Genomic DNA, 24,020 nt, shown 5'->3' with positions numbered 1-24,020 from the left:
AGCCTCAGGCTTTATGAAGACCATTCCCAACCCATGGGGCATGTATATTCTCTTGTGACTACATAGAACCATGACCAGCTGTGTGAGGGATATTAGATGATGGTCTGTGTAGGGCCATGGAAAAATTACAAGATGAACACAGCTGTGAGAACGTGACCTTGAAGAAGGGAACTGGGAGGATTGTTACTGAACAATATGGGGTTGCAACCTGGGAGCCGCTGTTAGCTGGCAGAGCACGCACCTGGCAGGCCTTGTTGCGTGCGCTGGCCACGCGTGTGGCAACGTCTAGTCAGTACTTTTCCACTGAATCTGCTGAGGGTATAAAAAAGCATGGCTCAAAGCAGAGAGAGGAGAGAGGACACAGGAGCCACAGGGGATGCCCTGAAGGTGCCATGCCTGCCTCCCTTCTCTATGATGACCCTGCTAATGGTCACCCTCCTGCTCAGCGGTGTCTCGGGCATAGTCGGGTTGGTAAGACTCTCGTAAAGGGAAAACAATATGCTAGTAACTGCTTATCCAAGACTATAATAGAGCAATAAATACTGTTGTGCTTTTTAAATATTGTGTGTTGGGTGAATTTTGTGCATAGGAATCCTGCAAACCTGTTACACCACCACATCACTGAATCCCTACCATGTGTTTACCTCATGTGTGCTGGTTTTGGCTGAGAAGGGGTTAATTCTCTTCACTGTGGTGCCTGTGGTGGTCAGGGACCTTTCCAGCTTCCCGCGCTCTGCCGCGGGGCGGGGGCGGGGCTGGGAGGGGCGGGGCCATGGCGGGGGCGACTGACCCCGGCTGGCCAATGGCAGGTTCATTCCATACCACGTGACACCATGGCCAGTACATGAAGGGGGGGCAGCTGCGGCTGGGGGAGGCGCGGCGTCAGGTCGGCGGGCAGCTTTGGCGTTTGCGGTTTGTTTTGGTGGTTCGTTCCCCCCCACACCCGCCGTGTTTCGTGCCTCTTGTTTTCCTTTCCATTGCATTTTTGGTGGTTTGTTTTTTTTTTAATTTTAATTATTAAACTGTTCTTATCCCAACCCACGAGCGTTACCCTTCTGATTCTCTCCCCCATCTCACCGGTGGGGGAGTGAGCGAGCGGCTGTGTGGGGCTGAGCTGCCGCTAAACCACGACAGTCTTTTTGGCGCCCAACGTGGGGCTCAAGGGTTGGAGATAACAACAGCTGCTGGTCACAGCACCATGTTGTCCTTTTTGCAGTTTGTATTAAAGATCGGTGTTGGTTTGTTTAGTCTGCTGCGTTCTGCTGTGATTAGTAATGTTTTGCCCACGAGATTTGTTATGCAAAAGCTGAAAACCAGTGTTATCTGGTATTTGGTGTTTTTGCTGAAACCATTACTGTACTTCGGATACCACCTTGTTGAGGTGATTAGCAATTATACCTCCTCCTCTGAGAGATTTTATTGGAGGAAATACAGAATGGTATCTTTGCAACTTTTTTCTATGATGTCTCTGCCTTTACTACAACAACCTTTTTGTATCTTGAACATCCTTGGGTGGTTAAGGTATACTTATTGTTAGTTTTTGGGCATGTTGTTTTGGTTTTGACTAAGCAACTTAAGAATATCACCCAGAAATCTGCCCCGAGGCTTGATAGTTACGAGTGGCAGGGCATGTGGGATAGCATGGGCAAATACCTAGGGCAGTGGGCACCCCCAGTGTTTTGGAGTTTCACCCCTGAACAAGTGCAGAATCCTGAAAAACTAGTAGAATATTTGGAGAAAGTATGTTGTTACGCTGGGAACTCCAGAGAGACACAGATAACTGCAACATGCTGGGGCCTGGCCCATGCATACCCAGCCCTGCTCAGCAGTATTCAGTGCTCCCAAGGGGACATGAAGGTCTCTGGATTGAAAGGCAAAGTGACAGGCACTGCAGCCACTCAAACTCCCAGGACAGGCACTGTGGCCACTCAAACCCCCACGACAAGTACTGGAGCTGACTCAGAGAATCAGCCCGTGCCAGTATCAGTTGCCCCCATACACAAGATGAAATATTGGAAGCAGATGTCAACTCATTTAGAACAGGATGATAAAAAAGCAGGGCTGTCACAAGGAGAGGAGGAAGAAGTCATCAATGAAATAGAGACCACCTGATCCCTGTCCTTGAGGGAGTTGCAAGATAGGTGAAAAGATTTCAGCCGTTGTTCAGGTGAGCACGTTGCCACCTGGCTGCTCCAATGCTGGGATAATGGGGCCAGTAGCCTGGAATTAGAGGGAAAAGAAGCAAAACAACTGGGTTCCCTTTCTGGGGAAGGGGGTGTTGACATAGCGATTGGAAAAAGAACACAAGCCCTCAGCCTCTGGAGGTGACTCCTGTCTGAAGTGAAGGAAAGGTATCCCTTTAAAGATGATGTTACATATCGCCTAGGAAAATGGACAACTATGGAGAAAGGCATCCAGTATCTAAGGGAATTAGCTGTGCTTGAGGTGATTTATGGTGACCTGGATGATCAACAGTCATCCAAAGATCCAGATGAAGCCGAGTGCACATGACCCATGTGACAGAAGTTTGTATGGAGCGCACCATCTTTGCATGCAAACTCATTGGCAGTGATGGAAAGAGGACGAGGCACCAACAGTGGCGGAGGTGATTGATAGACTCCGGGATTATGAAACAAATATCTCTTCCTTGCTAGTCTCTGCTGAGGAGAAACTATCCCGAGAGGTCCAGAAACTCAAAGAAGATATGTCCTGCTCCCCACCTCGACAGAGCAGTGTCTCAGCTGTTAGGAATAAATGTCGTCTTGCTCAAAGGAGGGGATACACACCATGGGCCACCCTATGGTTCTACCTGTGTGACCACAGAGAGGACATGATGAGGTGAGATGGCAAGCCTACCTCGACCCTAGAGGCATGGGTATGTGAACTGATGTAAGAACAATCACTTAGGGAGGTTCTTCCAGGAAAGCTGCTGCTCCAGTTTCCAGTAGGTCCCCAGACAGAGGAGTAGAAGTCCCGATTTTATTTCTGAGCTTAATAGAGAGACTCTTGATTCACATTTACAAGAAGTGAGTTGTGAATGCTATGATCAAGACTAGAGGGGCCCTGCCTCCAGCCAGGTGGAGGAAAGGGATAACCGGGCTTACTGGACTGTGTGGATCCAATGGCCTGGCACGTCCAACCCACAGGAGTATAAAGCTTTAGTGGACACCGGCGCACAGTGCACCTTAATGCCATCAAACTATATAGGGGCAGAACCCATCAGCATTGCTGGAGTGACAGGGGGATCCCAGGAGCTAACTGTATTGGAGGCCGAAGTGAGCCTCACCGGGAATGAGTGGCAGAAGCTCCCCATTGTGACTGGCCCAGAGGCTCTGTGCATCCTTGGCATAGACTACCTCAGGAGAGGGTATTTCAAGGACCCAAAAGGGTACAGGTGGGCTTTTGGTGTAGCTGCCTTGGAGACGGAGGAACTTAAACAGCTGTCTACCTTGCCCAGTCTCTTGAAGTACCCTTCTGTTGTGGGGTTGCTGAGGGTCAAAGAACAACAGGTGCCGATCACCACCACAACAGTGCACCGGCAGCAATATTGCACCAACCAAGACTCCCTGATTCCCATCCATGAGCTCATTCGTCGACTGGAGAGCCAAAGAGTCATCAGTAAGACCCACTCACCCTTTAACAGTCCCATATGGCCAGGGTGGAAGTCTAATGCAGAGTGGAGGCTAACAGTAGACTCTTGTGGCCTGAATGAAGTCACTCCGCTGTTGGGTGCTGCTGTGCCAGACATGCTAGAACTTCAATATGAACTGGAGTCAAAGGCAGCCAAGTGGTATGCCACAACTGATATTGCTAATGCATTCTTCTCAATCCCTCTGGCAGCAGAGTGCAGCCACAGTTTGCTTTTACTTGGAGGGTGTCCAGTACACCTGGAATCGACTGCCCCAGGGGTAGAAACACAGTCCTACCATTTGCCATGGACTGGTTCAGATTGTACTGGAACAGGGAGAAGCTCCACAACACCTTCAATACATTGATGACGTCATCGTATGGGGCAACACAGCAGAAGAAGTTTTTGAGAAAGGAGAGAAAATAGTCCAAATCCTTCTGAAAGCTGGTTTTGCCATAAAACAAAGTAAGGTGAAGGGACTCGCACCAGAGATCCAGTTCTTAGGAATCAAATGGCAAGATGGATGTCATCAGATCCCAATGGATGTGATCAACAAAACAGCAGCCATGTCTCCACCAACGAGCACAAAGGAAACACAAGCTTTCTTGGGCGTTGTGGGTTTTTGGAGAATGCATATTCCAAATTACAGTCTGATCGTAAGCCCTCTCTATCAAGTGACCCGGAAGAAGAATGATTTCAAATGGGTCCCTGAGCAACGACAAGCCTTTGAACAGATTAAACAGGAAATGGTTCATGCAGTAGCTCTTGGGCCAGTCCGGGCAGGACAAGATGTAAAGAATGTGCTCTACACTGTGGCTGGGGAGAATGGCCCTACCTGGAGCCTCTGGCAGAAAGCACCAGGGGAGACCCGAGATCGTCCCCTAGGGTTTTGGAGTCAGGGATACAGAGGGTCCAAAGCCTGCTATACTCCAACTGAAAAAGAGATATTGGCAGCATATGAAGGGGTTTGAGCTGCTTCAGAAGTGGTTGGTACTGAGGCACAGCTGCTCCTGGCACCCCGACTGCCAGTGCTGGGCTGGATGTTCAAAGGAAACGTCCCCTCTACACACCATGCAACTGATGCTACATGGAGTAAATGGATTGCACTGATCACCCAGCGGGCTCTAGTAGGAAACCCCAGTCGCCCAGGGATCTTGGAAGTGATTATGGACTGGCCAGAAGGCAAAGATTTTTGATTATCACCAGAGGAGGAGGTAACACGTGCTGAAGAAGCCCCACTCTATAACAAACTGCCAGAAAACGAGAAGCAGTATGCTCTGTTCACTGATGGGTCCTGTCACCTTGTGGGAAAGCACCGGAGATGGAAGGCTGCTGTATGGAGTCCTACACGACAAGTAGCAGAAACTGCTGAAGAAGGAGAAGGTGAATTGAGCCAGTTTGCAGAGGTAAAGGCCATCCAGCTGTCCTTAGACATTGCTGAATGGGAAGAGTGGCCAGTGCTCTATCTTTATACTGACTCCTGGATGGTGGCAAATGCCCTGTGGGGCTGGCTGCAGCAGTGGAAACAAAGCAACTGGCAGCGCAGAGGCAAACCCATCTGGGCTGCCGCACTGTGGCAAGATATTGCTGCCCAGATAGAGAAACTGGTTGTAAAGGTACGGCATGTGGATGCTCACGTCCCCAAGAGTCGGGCCACTGAAGAACACCGAAACAACCAGCAGGTGGATCAGGCTGCCAAGACTGAAGTGGCTGAGGTGGATCTGGACTGGCAACATAAGGGTGAACTATTTCTAGCTCGGTGGGCCCATGACACCTCAGGCCATCAAGGGAGAGATGCAACATACAGGTGGGCTCGTGATCGAGGGGTGGACTTGACCATGGATATTATTGCACAGGTTATCCACGAACGTGACACATGCGCTGCAATCAAGCAAGTGAAGCGGGTAAAGCCTCTGTGGTATGGGGGACGGTGGCTGAAATATAAATATGGGGAGGCCTGGCAAATTGATTATGTCAGACTCCCACAAACCTGCCAAGGCAAGCGCCATGTGCTTGCAATGGTGGAAGCAACCACCGGCTGGCTGGAAACATATCCCGTGCCCCATGCCACTGCCCAGAACTCTATCCTGGTTCTCAAAAAACAAGTCCTGTGGCAACATGGCACCCCAGAGAGAATTGAGTCAGACAACGGGACTCATTTCCAAAATAACCTCATAGACAGCTGGGCCAAAGAGCACGGCATTGAGTGGGTGTATCACACCCCCTGTCACGCACCAGCCTCTGGAAAACTTGAACGATACAATGGACTGTTAAAAACTACACTGAGAGCAATGGGGGGTGGAACATTCAAGCACTGGGATACACATTTAGCAAAAGCCACATGGTTAGTCAATACGAGGGGATCTGCCAACCGAGCTGGCCCTGCCCAGTCAGAACCCTTACGTACTGTGGAAGGGGACAGAGTCCCTGTAGTGCACGTAAAAAAGATGCTGGGCAAAACAGTCTGGGTTCTTCTGCCTCAGGCAAAGGCAAACCCATTCATGGGATTGCTTTTGCTCGAGGACCTGGGTGCACTTGGTGGGTGATGCGGGAAGATGGAGAAATCCAATGTGTGCCTCAAGGGGATTTGATTTTGGGCAAAAACAGCCAATGAACTGAATGGCACAATGTGAACTGCTATATAATATCCTGTCATCTCTGTGTTGTATCAATGATATCATAGTACAAGCCTTCCAACCCATGGACGATAAACTGTGAAACAAGCAAAGAGCAGCAGTGATGGAACGATGACTGACTCGGTATGCAGCAACCCAGTGCCACACACCATCTCTCCCACCCTGAAAGCCTGATACGACAGATTGAGCCCAGAGTCATGGACTGGGTGAACTCAATGGACATTTTAATGGACATTTTACAGGGAAGGTCCCTGAACTAAGGGAATGATGTCTGTGTATTATGTTAAAGGATGGGAAGGGGAGGGGTGGTGGTTGGTAAGTTTGTATTGGATCATATGGGACCTGGGCATGGTGTAAATGGCATGGAATAAGGGGTGGAGAATGTGCTGGTTTTGGCTGAGAATGCGTTAATTGTCTTGTGCTGGTTTTGGCTGAGAAGGGGTTAATTCTCTTCACTGTGGTACCTGTGGTGGTTGGGGACCTTTCCAGCTTCCCGCGCTCTGCCACGTGGTGGGGGCGGGGCTGGGAGGGGTGGGGCCATGGCGGGGGCGACTGACCCCGGCTGGCCAATGGCAGGTTCATTCCATACCACGTGACACCATGGCCAGTACATGAAGGGGGGGCAGTTGCGGTTCGGGAGGGGCGCGGCGTCGGGTCGGTGAGCGGCTGCGGCGAGTGCGGTTTGTTTCGGTGGTTCGTTCCCCCCCACACCCGCCGTGTTTCGTGCCTCTTGTTTTCCTTTCCATTGCATTTTTGTTGTTGTTTCTTTTAATTTTAATTATTAAACTGTTCTTATCCCAACCCACGAGCGTTACCCTTCTGATTCTCTCCCCCATCTCACCGGTGGGGGAGTGAGCGAGCGACTGTGTGGGGCTGAGCTGCCGGCTAAACCACAACATCATGTAAAAAGAAGAGCAGGGACTACTTTAAGCTTCCCTTCAGATCTAGTAATGCGGTAGTAAACCAAATGAGATGCAGATGATGCCAAGTGCAGGACCGCAACAGTGATGAGGTGACACTGAATAACAATGATAGAGAAAATAGTATCTACACTGCATTGACATAGGGTGATCGCTGGTTTGTTGAAGTCATTGAGAATGTTCTTAACATTGAAGGGTGGGGCAGTGAAGAATTTGTTCTCTATTTTTGAATATCCTCGGTGACCAAGCACTCATCAAATTTATAACCTTGATCTACAGACAAAGCTGAAAGAGCCTTGTAAGTCCAAATTGCACTGCATGGTAGATAAAATGCACTGCATTTGTAAATCAGACTGCCTGACTGTTGCCTTGTCATGTTTAGCACAAAACGTTTTACAATGTGTAAGGGTATAGCGCCTGAAAGTCTCACGCTAAAAAGCTGATACAGTGCTTGTTCAGTGGAATTTAGCAGAGAGAGAGCTCAACTCTCATAAATGAGAGGGAAAGTGGGAACCCATCAAAGAGAGCTCCTAAGGCAAACACATCCTCTTAGCAGGGTCTTATCCCTGCACCGGCAGAGCTCCACAGTGTGCAGGTGCTATTACTAGTCCTCTACAAAACAGACAGGCTTGCTTGTTGACTTGCAGGACTGAGAGACATGCATGACGTGAAACTCATGATGAAGAGTTTGGGGATTTTTAATAAATGGAGATCTAATGTTAGCCTGTTGTTTAGGAACCTAAACTAATACCCTGGCTTTCAGAACACAAGAAGCTCAGAACACCCAAGGAGCCCAAGTGAAGGGATTTTTCAAAGACACAAATTAATTATATCAGCCACCAGAAAGGGATGATACAAAAAGGCATCTGAAAATGTTTCCAGGAACTTCACGTGCCCTGGAATACTCACTAGCCACTAACACTTGTGATTTTACATCAGTGTTTTCCATTTGAAAATTTTTTTCTATGCCCCCATTGCCTAGTGAAAGACACAAACAAAAAAAAAAAAAAGACCACAAAGGAGGAAACAGCAGTACTTCTTATACCTGAAGTGCTGTCAAATATACATCAAGACTGAAGATGGCAATTTTGGGTCACTTCTAAAAACAAGTAATTTCCAACAAGGGCTTGATTTTGAAGGAATAATGTCACACCTGAGAGATTACGAAAGCAATAATTGTTCCTTTGGTGGAAGCAGAAACGACCCACTAGCTAGCCTATTTCAGCAACCTCATGTAGCATTTGTTATAAAAATCCTACTCTGCTGACAGAGAAGAGGTAACTGCTGTAAAAGGACAAATAGTTAGTTACCTTTTACTTTCAGATTCACTGGGTGATCTGCTCTGACTGTCATCTTTCATTCTTCCTGGAGCCATGGTTGGAACGTTCTGCTGTGAACAAAAACATGTAAGGCATCACAGGGATCAGGAGAATCTGAGGCCACAAACGACCCTACGTAAGCAGGAATGGCTGATACTGCACCAGTCAACTTCTTGTGAAGTCAAGGTGATGGTATCAGCATGAACATTTTATCCCCTTCTGCTTTTGATTTGATCCTTGGGCAGTCTCCAACAAACTGGGTCAGGGACCCCTTCCCTCTGCCTTCTGGGATTCAGTGGGCCCTTCCACCACCCCAGACTCTGAGCACCCAGTCTCTAACTGGCGCACCTTCTTAATGCACTGGTGAATTAGGACAATGCTGCTGTCCCCTTCTTACAAGTGGGGCACAGAGGAACAGACGGACTGCCACACAAATTCTTAATTGTGTTTTGGCATTTGACTATGAGATCCTCCTCAGCATTGCTCCCTCTTGTTTCTAACATTTCAGCTGTGAGTTAGGCCTCTGCTTCACTCAGTCCACAAGGCAGAGATGCAGAACTTACTCTGACTCACCAGATTGGATCAGTTCTATTAGTTCCCAGTCAAGAGCACAGTATGACTCAAAGTGCCTTTTTCAAGCAGAAAAGCTCTGCCAGAAAGAATCATAAGGACAAGCAATGCTCAGGAGAAAAATGAGCTTGAAGACTGAGCAGGAATACTAAGTTAATAAGAAAAGCAAACAGAAAGGTTTGGGGGAGAGAGGGCAAGGAATTTATGCATTAACTTGCCTCATCATTGTGGGTTTTATCCATTTGTAGGCGCTTGGACCACGGTCCTCCTCCCCTCAAAGTCAATCGTAAAATCTCCCTTTGATGCACTGACACAGGGTCTGGCCCTGCATAGCAACTTGTGCCTTCAAATGTATAAGTGAATTAATCCTTCCAGTCTTGGTGAGGCAAGAGATGTCTACATGGCCCAAAGGCTCTCTCTACTGATAAGGAAACTCAGAAAGAACCGACTTTTTCCAAGTCACAAACTACATCCTTGGCAGAACTGGGAGGGGTTCAGAAAACTGTAGGGTGCAGAAGTCCCAGTTCTGAGCTCAGCCCATGCATAAATAGATCATAATTTTTAATGTCTGCTGCCAGTCACACTGACTGAAAAGTTCTGGGATCTGCTGATTTTGTGTCCTGGCAGTTTCTCCAATAGAGCTGGCGCTCCCCTCCCTATGCCATCGATTCACCTGATAGTAGGAGAACAGTTTCAGGGGAATGATGAGATACACAAACAAGGTCAGCAGCCCTCCAACTAAGAGAAAGGAGAGAAAAAAATTGAAGTGAAGCAGGAGCTAACACAGTAAGCTACCGTAGCTCCCCAAGTGCAGACAGTGCAAGAAACTCCTCTATATTTGCTAATCAGACAGCAGATACCTCTGTTTATACAGCCTGCCAGATGCAAAACAGATATCTACAAATTATTTTCTTGTCTAAAATGAGATGCAATGACACTCAGCTCTGCAGGTATAATTTTATTTTATTACTTGGAACTAAATTTAGCCCAGCGGCATGTCAACACAGATACAGTGTCTGCCATGAAGTGCCATCCTAGAACTGAAAGGACGGGAGCAGTCAGCCTCATGCCAGTCTGAATCTGTTCAGCAGTGAGATGCAAGGACCTTAATGAGGAACACATTCTGAACTGGAAAGGACAGCTGGGACATTGTTAGCTAGGATGTCAGTAACACCACTGAAAAGCAATTATTTGACAACACGTGAGCCTCCAGGTGCCAGAAGAGCTATCATCTGCCACCATTTTTAGAATAGAAAGTAGCTGTGGTAGGGTTCATTTGTGTTTTTTAATAGCAGACAGTATAGGTAGTTAAAACCATAGAACACAGCAGAACCACCCCCCTCACTTTAACACCTTTTTGTCTTCCCAGATATGACTGTACAATTTAAATGGTGCATTAAATCTTTGCTTGCACACAGCAAGCTCTACACAACAGCCCATATAAAACCAGGGACACGCTGAGAAAGTGACTTCATTCGCTACCATTTATTATTCCACCTGACTGAATGTCAGCCGTGTGCCTGTTGCTCTCATCCCTCTGTTGTGTGGGGTCACATACCCACAAAGAAACTGCAATATGTTCTTAGTCTCTTCTTACGTAGCCCACCCTAGACACAGAAACAAAGAGGACATTAATAGCACTGACGATAGGAGAAAGAATCCCGTTTGCTGCAACTTTTTGAAGTTTCAACTGATTTATGAGTTGTTTCAGCAGATGGAGCCATTGCAGTATGCACCATGAATTGCCAAATAGGCCAATTCAGCATGTTCAGAGGAAAAGCTTCTGCCTGCTATGAAGGTATTTTCAAAAGAATCCTTGGCTGCGTCCGGGCAAATGTGTCATCCAGGCAACTACGTGCTCTTTTACCAAATGGATTGGCTTGCCCTGAATCTCCTAGGACTGAGTTTTAGATCTATGGGATCAGTAGCAATTATATATTAGCATCACAACCTAAGCTTACGGTTCTAAGATGCATTTGAAAGCTGGTAGGTCCCCAAATCATGCCCACTCGGTAATTCTGATACATAAAGACCAGCCTTTGCCATGATAATCAGCCATTTCCCCTTACTGGTGCCAAAATCCATTTTTTTAAAGGTCAGATGTCACTACCATGGAAATGGCATGTAACTGTTATGTTGCAAGATACCCCTGGCTGATGGAGTAAGGTTTTCGGAATATGTACACACACATATTGCGGAAAGTAATACAAATAAGAATACAACAATTCAAGTTTCCAGAAATACATTAATTTATGAGTATGACTCTTTAAAGGTTCTAGGAAGCTAACTATGATCATAAACCTAGGCATAAAACAGTGAGCGATTCATGGTACGATTAGAATTTGAGATAAATGGATTAATAATCTCCTGCTCAAGCATCTAATTAAGAAGCTGCATTCATCAAAGGCTTCTGTTGACATTATGCATTACTGAAGGGGAACTGGGATTTAAGATCTCCTTGGTATGCAAACTCATTACTGTTTTCCCTGATGGAGGCTACACACATATACAAGGGACCGAGATTATGACACTGAATACAGAAAGACAGAATACCTTTAAGATTTGACCCTTATGCTTTGCATGCTGCATAAGACCCACTCATAAGCTACACAAGAGTTACTTAGCAAGCTTGTCCCATATACTTTTCAATGTTTTGTAATTTTGGGTGTTAAAGATAGTACAGCAGCTCTTCTACTGTGACAATCACATCAGTTCTGGGATGCGTTGCCATTGTACTGCTGGGCTGATGGTGCATCAGGGTAACACTTATAGCCCAAAATAAATCTCTCACCTGGAGTTGTGGCTTTCGCTCTACAGACCATCACAGCAGGGAATGTTACAATGAAAGCAAGTTAAAAGTCTGCATCACCAAGCCTATGCTTTCAGTACCATGAGCCTACGAAGCACACAAATGGTATGTTATTACATTATCCAGGGACAGATTGGCCTTTTGAGTGACATGGCATAAATCAAGGGGAATTTGGTGAAATTTAGAGCTCATAGAAGGGCTGGACAGAGACCAAAGTCAGGCATGCAAGGAATTTCTGCCATGCCTTCCTTTCAGTAACTCATTTAATACAGCTCTCCAGAGTAATGTGAATAAGGGTGAGTACCTAGAATGAAGAAAAAGATTATCAGGATATAAAGAGCAAAATATTAAAAATAACTGTAGTCAGATATTACAGTTGCTTATTTATGTCTGAAAGACAAAGAATAATCTTTTCTCTTCTTTACAGGGGTAAAATTTGCAAACTTTAGCTTGCTTTTACTGGAAATGTCCTGGATAGCTCAGAAAAAAAAGCCCAACTTTGTTTAGAAAGTGAAGCTCATACAGCACCCCACCCCTCTGTCTTCCTTTCAAACAGGTCATCAGTTTCTAGTTTTTATGTAATTTCTTAAAAAAAAAAAGCTTTCTTCTGGGCACAAAGATTGATTCATTAGATGTTCTTTGTCTCTGGGCATTGAGCAGCCTTTTGCTGAATGGAGCCGGAGTGCATGCAACTTAATTGGAAGAACATGATTTCCAACATCTCCCTAGGATATTTACTGCGAATGGTGAGACATAAGAAAAAGGAAATTGCTGATGTTTAATGTTCTATAGTGTGGAAAGGATTAATTGTTTTGCTCAGCAGCTTGGGTACTTTACAGGTAGGAAAGGATCTCCCTCTCAAGAACAAACACAGAACTTTACTTTCATCCACGTCATGGGAGTGGATGTGAATGAAATAAAAATACAGGTGAGTTTTCTGCTCACATCATCACAGTCACCCTGAGACACCAAAAGTTTGAGAAATCTCACCCCTTTTGAATTCACTGCAGATACAAAATTCTGTGCTTAATGAGCAATTTCCTTAATTTCTTGCTGAGGGCAGTTATCACCATTTTCTCACACTTCTAAACAAAAACAATAGTGAATTGTCATCCAGGGACCTCCAAATGCAAGAAACACCAACAATTTTGGCAGTATTCCCATGTAAATCATAAAAAGTTTCAGCAATATGGCATCACTCCTTAAAACAAGAAACCTTCATTAAATTCCTGCTGCTGATTTAACTTTGACTTTCTACTTACCAACAAAACTACACAACGGTTAAAAATGCCTTGGAAATTGTGGAATCCACTCCTGCATAATAACAGAGATTCACACAGTGAATGACAGCTGGCAAAAAATATTGAAGAGTTCTAGAAATGCTTGTTTTCACTTTGGTTGGCAAAAATGCTGTTCACAATACCAGCTATAGCATTTGGTTTATCTTATCACTTTGATACTCCTTTTTAGTAGGTGCTCAAAAGATTTTGAAATTCATCTTAGAAGCTGGCCAGAGTCCCTAGTCCCTGGTGACATTGCTGCCTTCTGCTAAGAAACCCTTGGCTAGAAGCTGGAAGCTAGAAGACCTTTCCCCTAGGATGCTGGGTTACCCTAAAGCCCTTCACCTCTTCTGTGGCTGTCCTCCCATCTGCAAAATGTGACACAATCTTCCTCCCTTCCTCCAAGTTGAAAGGAATGATATTTTGAGATGTAAATATCAATATGGTGTATCGTTAATACTGTCACGGAATCTCTCACATTTGTAGATAAACTGAACAGGAAGGTGATTATCTCCTTGGTTTAACTACTGAATTGTTCTGCTACCCCTTTTCCTTCAAAAAATAAGTTGTACTGGACTGCAGAATCTGTCTCTTGGAGAACAGCATGATGCAGCACTTAACACTCTTAGGATAATCCTACTGAAACCAATTGATTTGAGTTATATGCCTGTATTTGCACAAAAAATGGGTTGCAAAAGCTTGTATCAAAGATACAGGATGGCATTACTTACAAATAGGAACTCTCACTGCTGCAAGCAAGTTAACTGATTAGGAAATGCAAACTCATTGAGTGAAAGTTCCAGGAGGGAAAGGAATGATCTAAGTAGCATCAGAAAGCCCAGGGATGTGGGTGAAGGATATGTGCTACAATGTGTTACCTTCTGTCAGCTGGATACCACAGGACAGAAAGCTCCGCTCCCGTAAGTCACTACATGCCTGACTTTCACTCATGCACTCAGGATCCTTCGGCCAGGATTAGACAGTGAGATTCTGGCTCCGCTGAGGTCTGTTGTCTCATCTAGGGATCTTCAGACAGCGAAAAACCCTGCCAGTGTTTCTGATCACTTGATAACAAACACAAATAAGAATAGCAAGTCATACTGTAATCATATATGGTAACTGAGATTCTGCATGAGAGGGGACAAAGGCTCAGTATCAACTTAATTTGTGCTGTGGTTTAGTCCAATATGTAAAGACTGATGATTCCTCTCTCACTTTGACCCTAAAAAGGTAAGGTAAGGTCACAGGCAGCAGTACTTGCTCCCATCATCATCCTGCAGCTTCTTCAGTTGCCTTTCTTCACGTATTTGTCGTGATTTAGCCCCAGTCAGCAACCAAGCACCACGCAGCCGCTTGCTCACTCCCCTCTGGTGGGATGGGGGAGAGAATTGGAAGAGTAAAAGTGAGGCAACCCATGGGTTGAGATAAAGACAGTTTAACAGGTAAAGCAAAAGCTGCGCGCAGAAGCAAAGCAAAACAAGGAATTCATTCATCACTTCCCATGAGCGGGCAGGTGCTCAGCCGTCTCCAGGAAAGCAGGGCTCCATCGTGCGTAACGGTGACTTGGGAAGAGAAACACCGTCACTCCAAATGTCCCCCCCTTCCTCCTTCTTCCCCCAGCTTTATATACTGAGCATGACGTCATATGGTATGGAATATCCCGTTGGTCAGTTTGGGTCAGCTGTCCCGGCTGTGTCCCCTCCCCTCCCAGCTTCTTGTGCACCCGGCAGAGCACGGGGAGCTGAAAAAGTCCTGGACCGGTGTAAGCGCTACTCAGCAACAACTAAAACATCTCCACATTATGACCACTGTTTCCAGCAAAAATCCAAAACATAGTCCCCTACTAGCTACTACAAAGAAATTTAACTCTATCCCAGATGAAACGAGGACAGTATTTAATGTTGTTTAAATTACTCATGATGGCATAATAACTGACTCTGTCATAATGTCACATACACATGCTGTCATGACACATCTCAGCAGCTCTACAATAGACATCAGCCTGCTCTGATCAAGTGAAAGTCCCTAGAAGAAGCAGCTAACAAAATTTTGCTTCCCTGAATTTATCTGAAATAATAAATTGGCTGAATTTTGAGCTATTCAGGTTTTATGAAATACATAGATGGGATGTAACAGCTGTCCCTTGATTTCTAAGTTTTCACTCTCTCCCATACTTTGCAATCATCTCAATTTATCTACCATACCTGGAAGTAATTTGGGTTTTACCCATCACAGCTCAAATTTACTTGTGTAATATGTTCTTCTGTCATTACTCAGTTTTTGGCATATGCCTTCGCCTCCTACCTCTTTTGCTCCACCACCACCTTCTCTCAACATCTCTTTCCCTTTCTTTTTCTTACAGACTTTAGCTCCTTTCTTTCCTCTGGTTATTGAGGGATTGTGGTATTCTTTGTCTCTGTAAAGCTACAGGCTCTGATTCCCCTCTCAGACCACTTCTGCCAGTGTAGCTCCATGTGATATAAAGGCTTTTGACTACAGGCTCAGTTATGACACAGGACATTCCTTTTTTTTCAGGAAGGTCTTGAAATTGTATTTATTAAAATATAATACGGTTTAGGATTCTGGGTTCATTACACATATTTTCATACTAAGATTCACACACAAGTGTTCAGGAATAAGAACCTGCCTAGTGACTTTCTCAGAATAAAAAGGCAAACATACTACAAAATGGGGTGACATAATTTTGGCTGCCAAACCCATCAGTCAAAAAAATTCTCAAAAAAATAACAATCCTTCAACTGATTTTACAGTGAGCGTAAACATCTTTCCCTTCGTTTTCTTCCAACTTTGCCCAGTACCTTAGGCTTTCTGCAAACACTGTGCCTTATTTCAGTATCACATGCTACAGGCTGAGGCATCTTGGGACATGGAAACAGTGCTTTTCTTTCTTCTTTTTCAGATGTCTTACTTCTGCACCCTAGAAAAAGAGCATATTCCATTTGCATAGTTCTCTCTTCTCACTCACAGTGCAAGATTTCATATTTAGTGTAGAGATTTGTTTCCTAAACCTGATTAAGCGGGGAATATTTTTACCAATCCAATTCAGCAAATTATAATTTTATCAGAACAGTCCTTTAGAAAGAACTTTTGGAAATTGCACTGTAGCTCATTTGGAATATGTGCATGGATAGAAGGATTTCTTTTCCAAGCAGACTTAATCTCTCATTAAAAACCCACAAAAACAACACAGGACAATAGTTAACATTGGTAACTCTAATATAATGCCTGTCTTCTGTACCATAGATAAAAATTCAGCATCTTACAAGAAATGACCTTTTACATTAAATCTCCTTTCAGGAACATGCATTTCCCTTACAGCTGTTGTCAAGATTTAAGTACCTGAACAATGCACAAAGGGGACATTCTAAATTCAGCAGTGTACAGGCACCACACTGACAAACACGCATGCATACATTTCTTCTGCTCCTGGTTCTCTATTTCTGATATTTGTCTAACAAATTAACAGCACTTAGATTTTCAAAATCCAGCACGCCACAGTTCACAAAAAAGGTTGCCATTTCTTTGTTGGTTGGATTTTTATAGCATATACTGCCACGGTACCTAAGGAATGTGCAAGAGACAACGTACCTCATCCTAAGGTCTCAGTCTCCACTCCCTGTGCTTTATTTTTCTTAGTACAAAATAAAATAGCACAAGATTTAATAAACTGGCGCAAATTTGATTATTTTTGCATGGGTTTGACTTTGATCAAGATATTACAGTACTAGTGTGCTAATTAATGAAGACAGAACAGTATCAAACCACAATGGATCTAGCTTGAGCAAACAGCAGCATGAAGAATGCTGAGATTGTAAGAATGAAAAGATAATTGAAGAGTCATCGGCTTACGCCTTAGTCATGGACTGAAAATGTCATTAAACAAATCATCAACCTTCCTATAAAAAACTCGCATTATTTTTCAGGGACCTTGTCTGGTCTCTGAGTTTCAACCCTGCCCAGTTGTTTGTTCTTCCTTAGCAGAACAAAGACTGAAATATTTACCGAGTTATTTAAATGTTATTTTATAAACCACCGTGTGTAGAAAGAGTAACGTTTTCAGCACATACAGCTTAGGGATCACCAAGAAAACTTCAATGTGATGACAAATGAACCGATTTTGAAACAACAAAACAATGGGGAAAAAAAAAAAAAGCAAAAGGCCAGGTTCTAATATGAAGTCAAATTCAGATAAAAATGGAGGTAACCACCGTTTTTATGCTTATACAATCAAACCCAGAATTTAGTGCAGGGTATTTGATTCTGCCATCAAAATACAACTTCATCGCTTATTTTACGGCACTAAAAAATTTCTTTGGGATGCAGCCTCGCTTTGAAACCCACGGCGGACATCGCTCGTTACTGCTGGCGCCTGCGCACTCGGGCACGGCCGCGCCCGCCAGCCCCATCTCGCGCTCTGCAAGACGACCCACGCCGGCAACTGCTGAACAAGAAATACGGATACAACTAACCGCACCAGCAGCATCCGCTTGGCTTTTCATACAGCTACCCGGGAGGTTCAGATGAACGTCCTACAGCTGCAGGGGAACGCCTCCGCCTGCCAGAGCAGCTGTTCCGAGGGGCCGGGCATCGCAGCGGGTCACGGCTGCTGCCCTGCCCGGGGGCCCTGCCGGAGGACGGGGGCTTTGCCAGCCGTGACCTGAGCGCGCTGCTGGCAGGGAACAACCTCCCAGGCCGCGCTGCTGCGGATTCCACCGGGTGCCTCTGTTTAGTCCAGATAACGCCGCCGAGACACCCCTTTGGCGCAGGTCTGCCTGCGAGGCCGAGGCCGGCGTGCTGGGGGGTGGCGGCTGCAAGGAACCGCCCAGGGCCCGGTCTGAAAGCAAGCCGGAGCCGCTGCCACCAGCTGTCCCTCGCTGCAAAAGCTGTTGGCGGTGGACCTCGCCGGCGGGGTGAGCGGAGGCCGCCCCGGCAGGGACGGGACACGGCCGCGCCGGGCCCGGGGCTCGGCAGCTCGCTGCCGCTGCGGCCGCTCCCGCCCCGACCCGCGCGCCGAGTACGGGGCGGGGCTGCGCCGGCCGAGGCGGGCGGCGGCACGACGCATGCGCGGCTCCGCCGGCTGGGTGGGAGCCGCTGCGGTGCCTGCTCGCCCCGCCATGTCCGAGGCGTATTTCCCCGTGGGGCCCGGGCTGGGCTTGGAGGAGAACTTCTTGTCGTTGGACGACATTCTGATGTCGCAGGAGAAGCTGCCGGGCCGCGCCGAGAGCACCCTGCCGCGCCTGGCCTTCGCGCTGGGCCAGGGGGCCGGCACCGGCGACGCGGTCCCGGAGGTGACTGGCGGGCGGGGAGCACTACAACTCCCAGCAGGCACCGCGCGGGCTGGGCGCGGCGGGCGGCGGGCGCGGGCGGCGCTGGGAGCTGTAGGTGCCCCCCCGCGGGGCTGGGGGCGGCTCTTCCCGGGTCGGCCCGGGGGCCGTGGGCTTGCTGCCGCCCGCGGGCGCCTTCGCGCGCGTCCCGGGCCTGTTTTTAGGGTCACTGCAAGGAAATGTTAGCTTCTAGCTACTTACAGTTACTTTTATTCTCTGTATTTTGCGTGGGTTTTTCCCTGTTTAATAATCTGACAATTATTAGATTATACAACATCACTTAAAAAAAACCCCCACCTTTCATGGTCTGGCGGTAATAATTAATGCCTCTAAACTGTGTCTGTTCATATTACAATCACAGTAGACTGTTCTGAAAACAAAAATGACTTTGTAATATGGGATCTTAATAAAGTTCACTGTCTTTCGGATTGCTTTACGTGTTTTCATGGCAAGGACAACTTTTGGTTTTTCTCGTTCGTGCAGGGATCAAAGCTGGAAATACCTCTGTGGCTTGCTAAAGGTCTCCATGACAGCAAAAGAAGAATACTTTCTGTGGAACTGCCAAAGATTTACAAGGAAGCCTGGAGGACAGTGTTCAGCGCTGATGCCAATGTGGTTGATCTGCATAAAATGGGGCCATACTACTATGGATTTGGCTCCCAGCTCCTGAATTTTGACAATCCAGAGAATCCTGAGATAGCTCAGACTATCCTGCAGGCAAGTGTCTGAACTATGTCTTGAAATACGGTTTAATGTTTTTCTATCTTGTTCTTGGCTGCTCAGCAGTCTCCAGGAAAAATATCCTCGTGTAATCCAAGTGACTTCTGGATTGAATATGGAGTTTTTAGATCAAGCTGGAGGATGACCCTTTTGGTAACTGCACAGTCTAGTAGTGGAAGCCTCAAGTGTGCGTCCAGGAGTGTAATTTTAGCTTCGTGTTTCCACACTGTAAATATGGTATTTCATAAAACCTTGTAAAATAGGACTAGAGGAGATGTAAATAAGGTTATTTAATTGCTTCTGTGCTGCAAGGCAGAATTAATTCACCTTATTTCTGTTTTTCTACCCTATTTTTAAAGCTCCGTAATGATGAGACTTTGTACTGCTCTGGGCAATCTCTTTCAGTGCTTCGCCATCCTAATCTTAGGTTTCCTCTTATGTCTAAACTAAAGCTCCTTTGCAGCGATACAAGCTCTGTTCTGTTTGTGTCATACTAAGTAAATGCTATGGGCAGATTATTCTCTTCCTTCCTGCAGCAGTCCCAGTTCGTACCTCTTTGTGGGTCATGCTTCCTACCTCTGATTGTGCTTATTGTGCTCTGCTGATACCTTTCAAGTTGATCTGCATCCACTGTGACGTTCGGTGCCCTGAATGGCATACAGTCTCTTGCTCAGGATTTGCACTGATGAAAACAAAAAGATATTTTGTGAATTTTGTAGGCCACAAATGCTGTTTGCTCATTGTGGTGTAGTGTCTTGTTTTTCACCATAGAGTGACATTGACACGTGTCTGGTTTGCAGTCCACAGTAAGATGGTACATATTGCATATGCAGACAATCATTCCTCTTCCTGTGTTTGTATGCTTCCCTATTTCTGCCTTAACGTAAAGCTTACATTAGTCCCAATTGAATTACATCCTATAGTTTTCTCACAGTCTTTCTAATTTGTCAGGATCATTGTGAATTAAGAGTTCTGCTGCCCAACATGCTTGCAGTCATCCCTCTTCCTTCTCCTGCATGTTGTTTGCTAATTTAATAAGCATAACTTCTGTTCCGTTAGTAAGTTTACTAATTAATATATCAAACAGTACTTGGTTCCTGTTGAACTCCACTCAGTACATTCTTCCCTCCTCACAGGAGCTATGAATAATTGTCTTTACCAACCACCTACATGTGGTTTAGCTAAATCTTGCAAGAATGCCCCATGACAGGTACCTGCCTGCTGCTTTTCCACTGGTCTCTCAAAGTTTGTTCTTGGCAAGTCCGTGCTGGCTGTCACTCTTCTCTCTATTTTCTTGCAGAAGTTTATGTGTAGTTTATTTTTCCCAGTATGTTTCCAGGAATTGATATTCTTCATCTCCCATTTCTCTTTTAAAAGATAAATACCATCTTTGCCAGTTTCTGGGCTTCTGTGCTCTTTGAGCTTTTAAGGGTAACCACTAACAGCCCCGAGATTTCTTCAGCCAGCTCTCTAAGTAGCCTGGGATGATTGCTATTGGCATTTTTTTTCTTTTTTTTTTCTTGCCCTTAAATGAAGGCTGATGCAGAGAGGCTTTAAAGCACTGCTGCTTTCTTGGAGTTGTCCACTGAAAGCTTGCTTTCTGCATTAAGGAGGTGACCACACCTTTCCTTGTCTTTTCTCTTTCTGCTAATGGATATCTTGGGCGGGGGTGGGGGGTGGGGGAAAAGCCACATTAGCACACATCACTTGTTGACAGAAAAATCAAAGCATGCAAGGTATGCTTTCTGTTTGTTAAAAGCAAACAAGAGAGTTGTGCTGACTTAAAACACAAAACAGCAAAAAAACCCCTCTCCCAAATATTCAGGAACTATTAATGTGAAATGTAACAATTTGGTGACAAAGCCAAAATGAGAGTTATTAATTTATAATATGTTAATTCTATAAGTAAATCTCTAAAATACTACAGTTTAATGATTCTAAAATCAGCTTCTGAAATAGCAAAGCACAGCCTTCAAAGAGTTTTGCCCCTTTTTTTTTATTCCCAAAAGCAAAGATAAGAGGGAAATAAAAATCTGTAAATATGGCTTGTTGCTTAGCTTTTTAAATGTTATTTATTGGTTGTAGAGTTGGCTTTTTGACCTTTTTTTTGTGTTTAGGGTTTTTTCAGCATACTGAATGCTCTACAGTGGTGGTTTGGCTGAACTTCCATGCCGTTCACAAGTTGCAGCTTGTATGTTTCTACAGCAGCTGCTGTGGCATGAGATTCGTTCCACCCGTTCTAAAACAATGATCACTTGTGAAGTGAGATGGAATAGATAGTAGTCATGTTATACCCTGTGATCTGCTCATGCCTGTCATTAGGGAACAGCCAAAATCTAATTCCAGGCTTGCTTATCCAGGCACTTGCTCTCTCAGCTCAGGCAGAAAAAATGGTTTGTCTTTGTATCCAGGGTTAGTGGGCTTTGTGCTATTTTCAGACCTTTGAGTAGCTGTGACATAGAGCCTACACCTTTGGCTTTTCAGTCTTGAAAGCTCAGGCCTCTAGCATTTGAGTTGAAGAAGCCTCTGTGTTACCTGTCAGTAACTCTGTTTATTTTCTGTAGACATTTATTAGCCGTTTTCGTCGTATTATGGACTCCTCTCAGAATGCCTATAATGAAGACACATCAGTGCTGGTGGCTCGGCTGGATGAATTGGAGCGAGCCTTATTTCAAGCTGGCCAGAAAGGGCTGAATGACTTCCAGTGCTGGGAAAAGGGACAGGCTTCTCAAATCACAGCTTCCAGTCTGGTCCAGAATTACGGGAAAAGAAAATTCACGGATATGGATGGTTAAAAGCCTGAAGAACATCCAAGCTACAGTGGGGGACACAGAGAGATTTACACTCTTTCACAGAAGAGAAAGATGAATCAGCTTTGGGGAAGGACAGGCTCCCTGTCCATTAATGGGAATTTTTCTCTATAACATCTCTGGATTAGGCTAGTGCAAATTTTAAAGGCAAATGGCAAGGGTATAAAAAGTAGATTGCGTCACATAACTGTATAGCTTTACAGCTTACTCATACCATTCCTGAGGATTTGCAGTTAAAGTGTTTACTAGGTGGCTGAAAGGGTATGAGAGGATTTTCTAAAAGGGTAATTAATATTTATTAGTCTTTATCTTCCAAACTGATATTTACAATATTGGATTTGTTTGGGAAAAAGTGTAGTTCTTTGTATTTCATCTTGCCCTTCTCATTCCAACCTCCTTGGAACAGCTGTTTCCAGGTTCCCTGTTCTTTGAAGAGCCCCAGTGATGTGGAAGAAAATGTGGTACAAACTGCATTGCTTTTTTCCCATTTCTTATACACTGAGGTGGAACAGATACTCTTTGTGAGGCAGGAATGTTTTTATTTGCTGACTTCTGTACACAGTGTTAGCGCCCTGGAGATACAGACCTCACCCATGTAGCAAGTGAAGTGGCTGTGCAGGTCTCATGTGCCGTCTCATCCTATCTCTCCCTTTCAGCTGTGTGGGCTTGATGCTGCATGGGGCGGAGAATGTTCTTGTTTGATGTGAGTGGCTTTTGCAATGGATGTATCTCTGTGATGGCTGTTAAGCTCCTCCACTTGTTTTACAGAGGAGGCAACAGAAGGCGACAGAGTTAGTCTGGACCAGATCAGAAGCAGCAGCTTTAATGGAAACTCTCCCCCATTATCAGCCTCTGAGCCATCTGTTTTCCCATGAGAAATTCTTCTGATTACTAAATTTGGTTAGTAGAAGGGACACAGCAAAAGAACTGAGTTTCCTTCCTTCTGATCCATCTAAATGATCCTAGCAAAATGATCCTTAGTAAATGTCATTCTTGCCAGTAGGAGTGACTGGAGTTGGAACTTGCCAAACACCCCAGTGGTTGTCATCCTGTGTGGATGCCCTTAAACCTAGATTATCTGAAGTCCCATGGGATGGGAGTCAGAAAACAGATGGCTGTCTGTGTAGGACGTAGTTCCTGCAGTCATCAGGATGGTTGTCCTTTGGAAACAGGTATTAGACATCTTATGGGTGCTTCTAAGCAGCTGTGGAAGGTGGACCTTGCAGAGTAGCTAAGTGGAGGAGCCAGGTTGTAATGGTGCTGAGCACTTCCTCTTCTGTGGGAATCAGTGGGAGGTGACAGCAAGACCCAAATCTTGGAGGAGTTGTTACTGGATCTGCAGATGTACCTGATACTTCAGACTGGAAACCTCAAGTACAAAGGGTGCCTGGTCATTCCTTGCTCAGAGGAGTGGAAGATCGGCCTCTGGAGGTGGTGAGAGGGGACAGTGTGCTGGCTTCACAAGCTCCGTGGTGTCTCTGCCTCAGCTGCCCAGGGCCAGCTGTCCTGCCACAGGAGACTAATTGGAAGCTGTGCCTGACAAAGTATTTCAAGTATGTCCAAGATCAAACGCTGTTGCACTTAATGACTTAATAGCACATAATAGCCTATGCATTTTAATGAAGTTTTTGTCTATTGTCCATTTCCAGGTTTTTATGTTGAATAAATATTTTGTAAGGGGATGCTCATAGTGTAAAATGTCTGTTGTAATTGCCCTGCAGCAGAAAAACTAGTCATAGATTGGAAAATGCAGGTCTCTACAAAACTGTGGCTGTGAGAGATAATGCAGTCCTGCTTATGTCATTCCCCTTCTCTTACAGGTAATGCAGTCAGGAGCTACGTTTGTGCAGTCATGTGAGTGCAGAAGTAGTTCCTGTCTGACTTAGCTGCTGGCTGAAGTCATGGGAGTTATGCTGCCAACTGATCAATAAGCTATTGATTTTATAAATTGCACTTTTATGAAACACAGGATGGATGGAGGCG

At 45.4% G+C, this 24,020-nt stretch overlaps 1 protein-coding gene and 1 long non-coding RNA gene across 3 annotated transcripts; one reads left to right on the top strand and one right to left on the bottom strand.

The window, feature by feature from the left end:
- Positions 1-8,448: 8,448 nt before the first annotated feature.
- LOC135314740 (uncharacterized) lies at positions 8,449-18,290 on the bottom strand. 2 transcript variants are annotated; one of them, XR_010374221.1, is made up of 3 exons: positions 17,653-18,290; positions 11,865-16,100; positions 8,449-10,680 (listed from the first exon to the last, which is right to left on the bottom strand). It is a non-coding gene; the product is annotated as an uncharacterized LOC135314740 (long non-coding RNA). The 2 variants fall into 2 exon arrangements; XR_010374222.1 differs by having other exon boundaries at positions 8,449-12,186; positions 13,145-16,100.
- Positions 18,239-23,719, top strand: GINS3 (GINS complex subunit 3). Its single transcript, XM_064459048.1, has 3 exons — positions 18,239-18,471; positions 18,991-19,224; positions 21,792-23,719. Exons 1-3 carry the CDS (start codon positions 18,244-18,246, stop codon positions 22,020-22,022), a joined length of 693 nt encoding a protein of 230 aa, XP_064315118.1. The 5' UTR covers positions 18,239-18,243; the 3' UTR covers positions 22,023-23,719.
- Positions 23,720-24,020: the final 301 nt, after the last annotated feature.

The sequence above is a fragment of the Phalacrocorax carbo genome, chromosome 8 (genome assembly GCF_963921805.1).
Source record: "Phalacrocorax carbo chromosome 8, bPhaCar2.1, whole genome shotgun sequence".
Classification (NCBI taxonomy): domain Eukaryota; kingdom Metazoa; phylum Chordata; class Aves; order Suliformes; family Phalacrocoracidae; genus Phalacrocorax; species Phalacrocorax carbo.
The sequence above is the reverse complement of the archived record's forward strand: the minus strand, read 5'-3'. Positions and strand labels throughout refer to the sequence as shown.

Bases quoted from the DNA above. Each gene is read 5' to 3' on its own strand.
- GINS3 (XM_064459048.1), top strand. From the start codon at position 18,244: ATGCGCGGCTCCGCCGGCTGGGTGGGAGCCGCTGCGGTGCCTGCTCGC. The intron at 18,472-18,990 runs GTGACTGGCGGG...TCGTTCGTGCAG, and splicing joins CCGGCGACGCGGTCCCGGAG to GGATCAAAGCTGGAAATACC. The intron at 19,225-21,791 runs GCAAGTGTCTGA...TATTTTCTGTAG, and splicing joins TAGCTCAGACTATCCTGCAG to ACATTTATTAGCCGTTTTCG.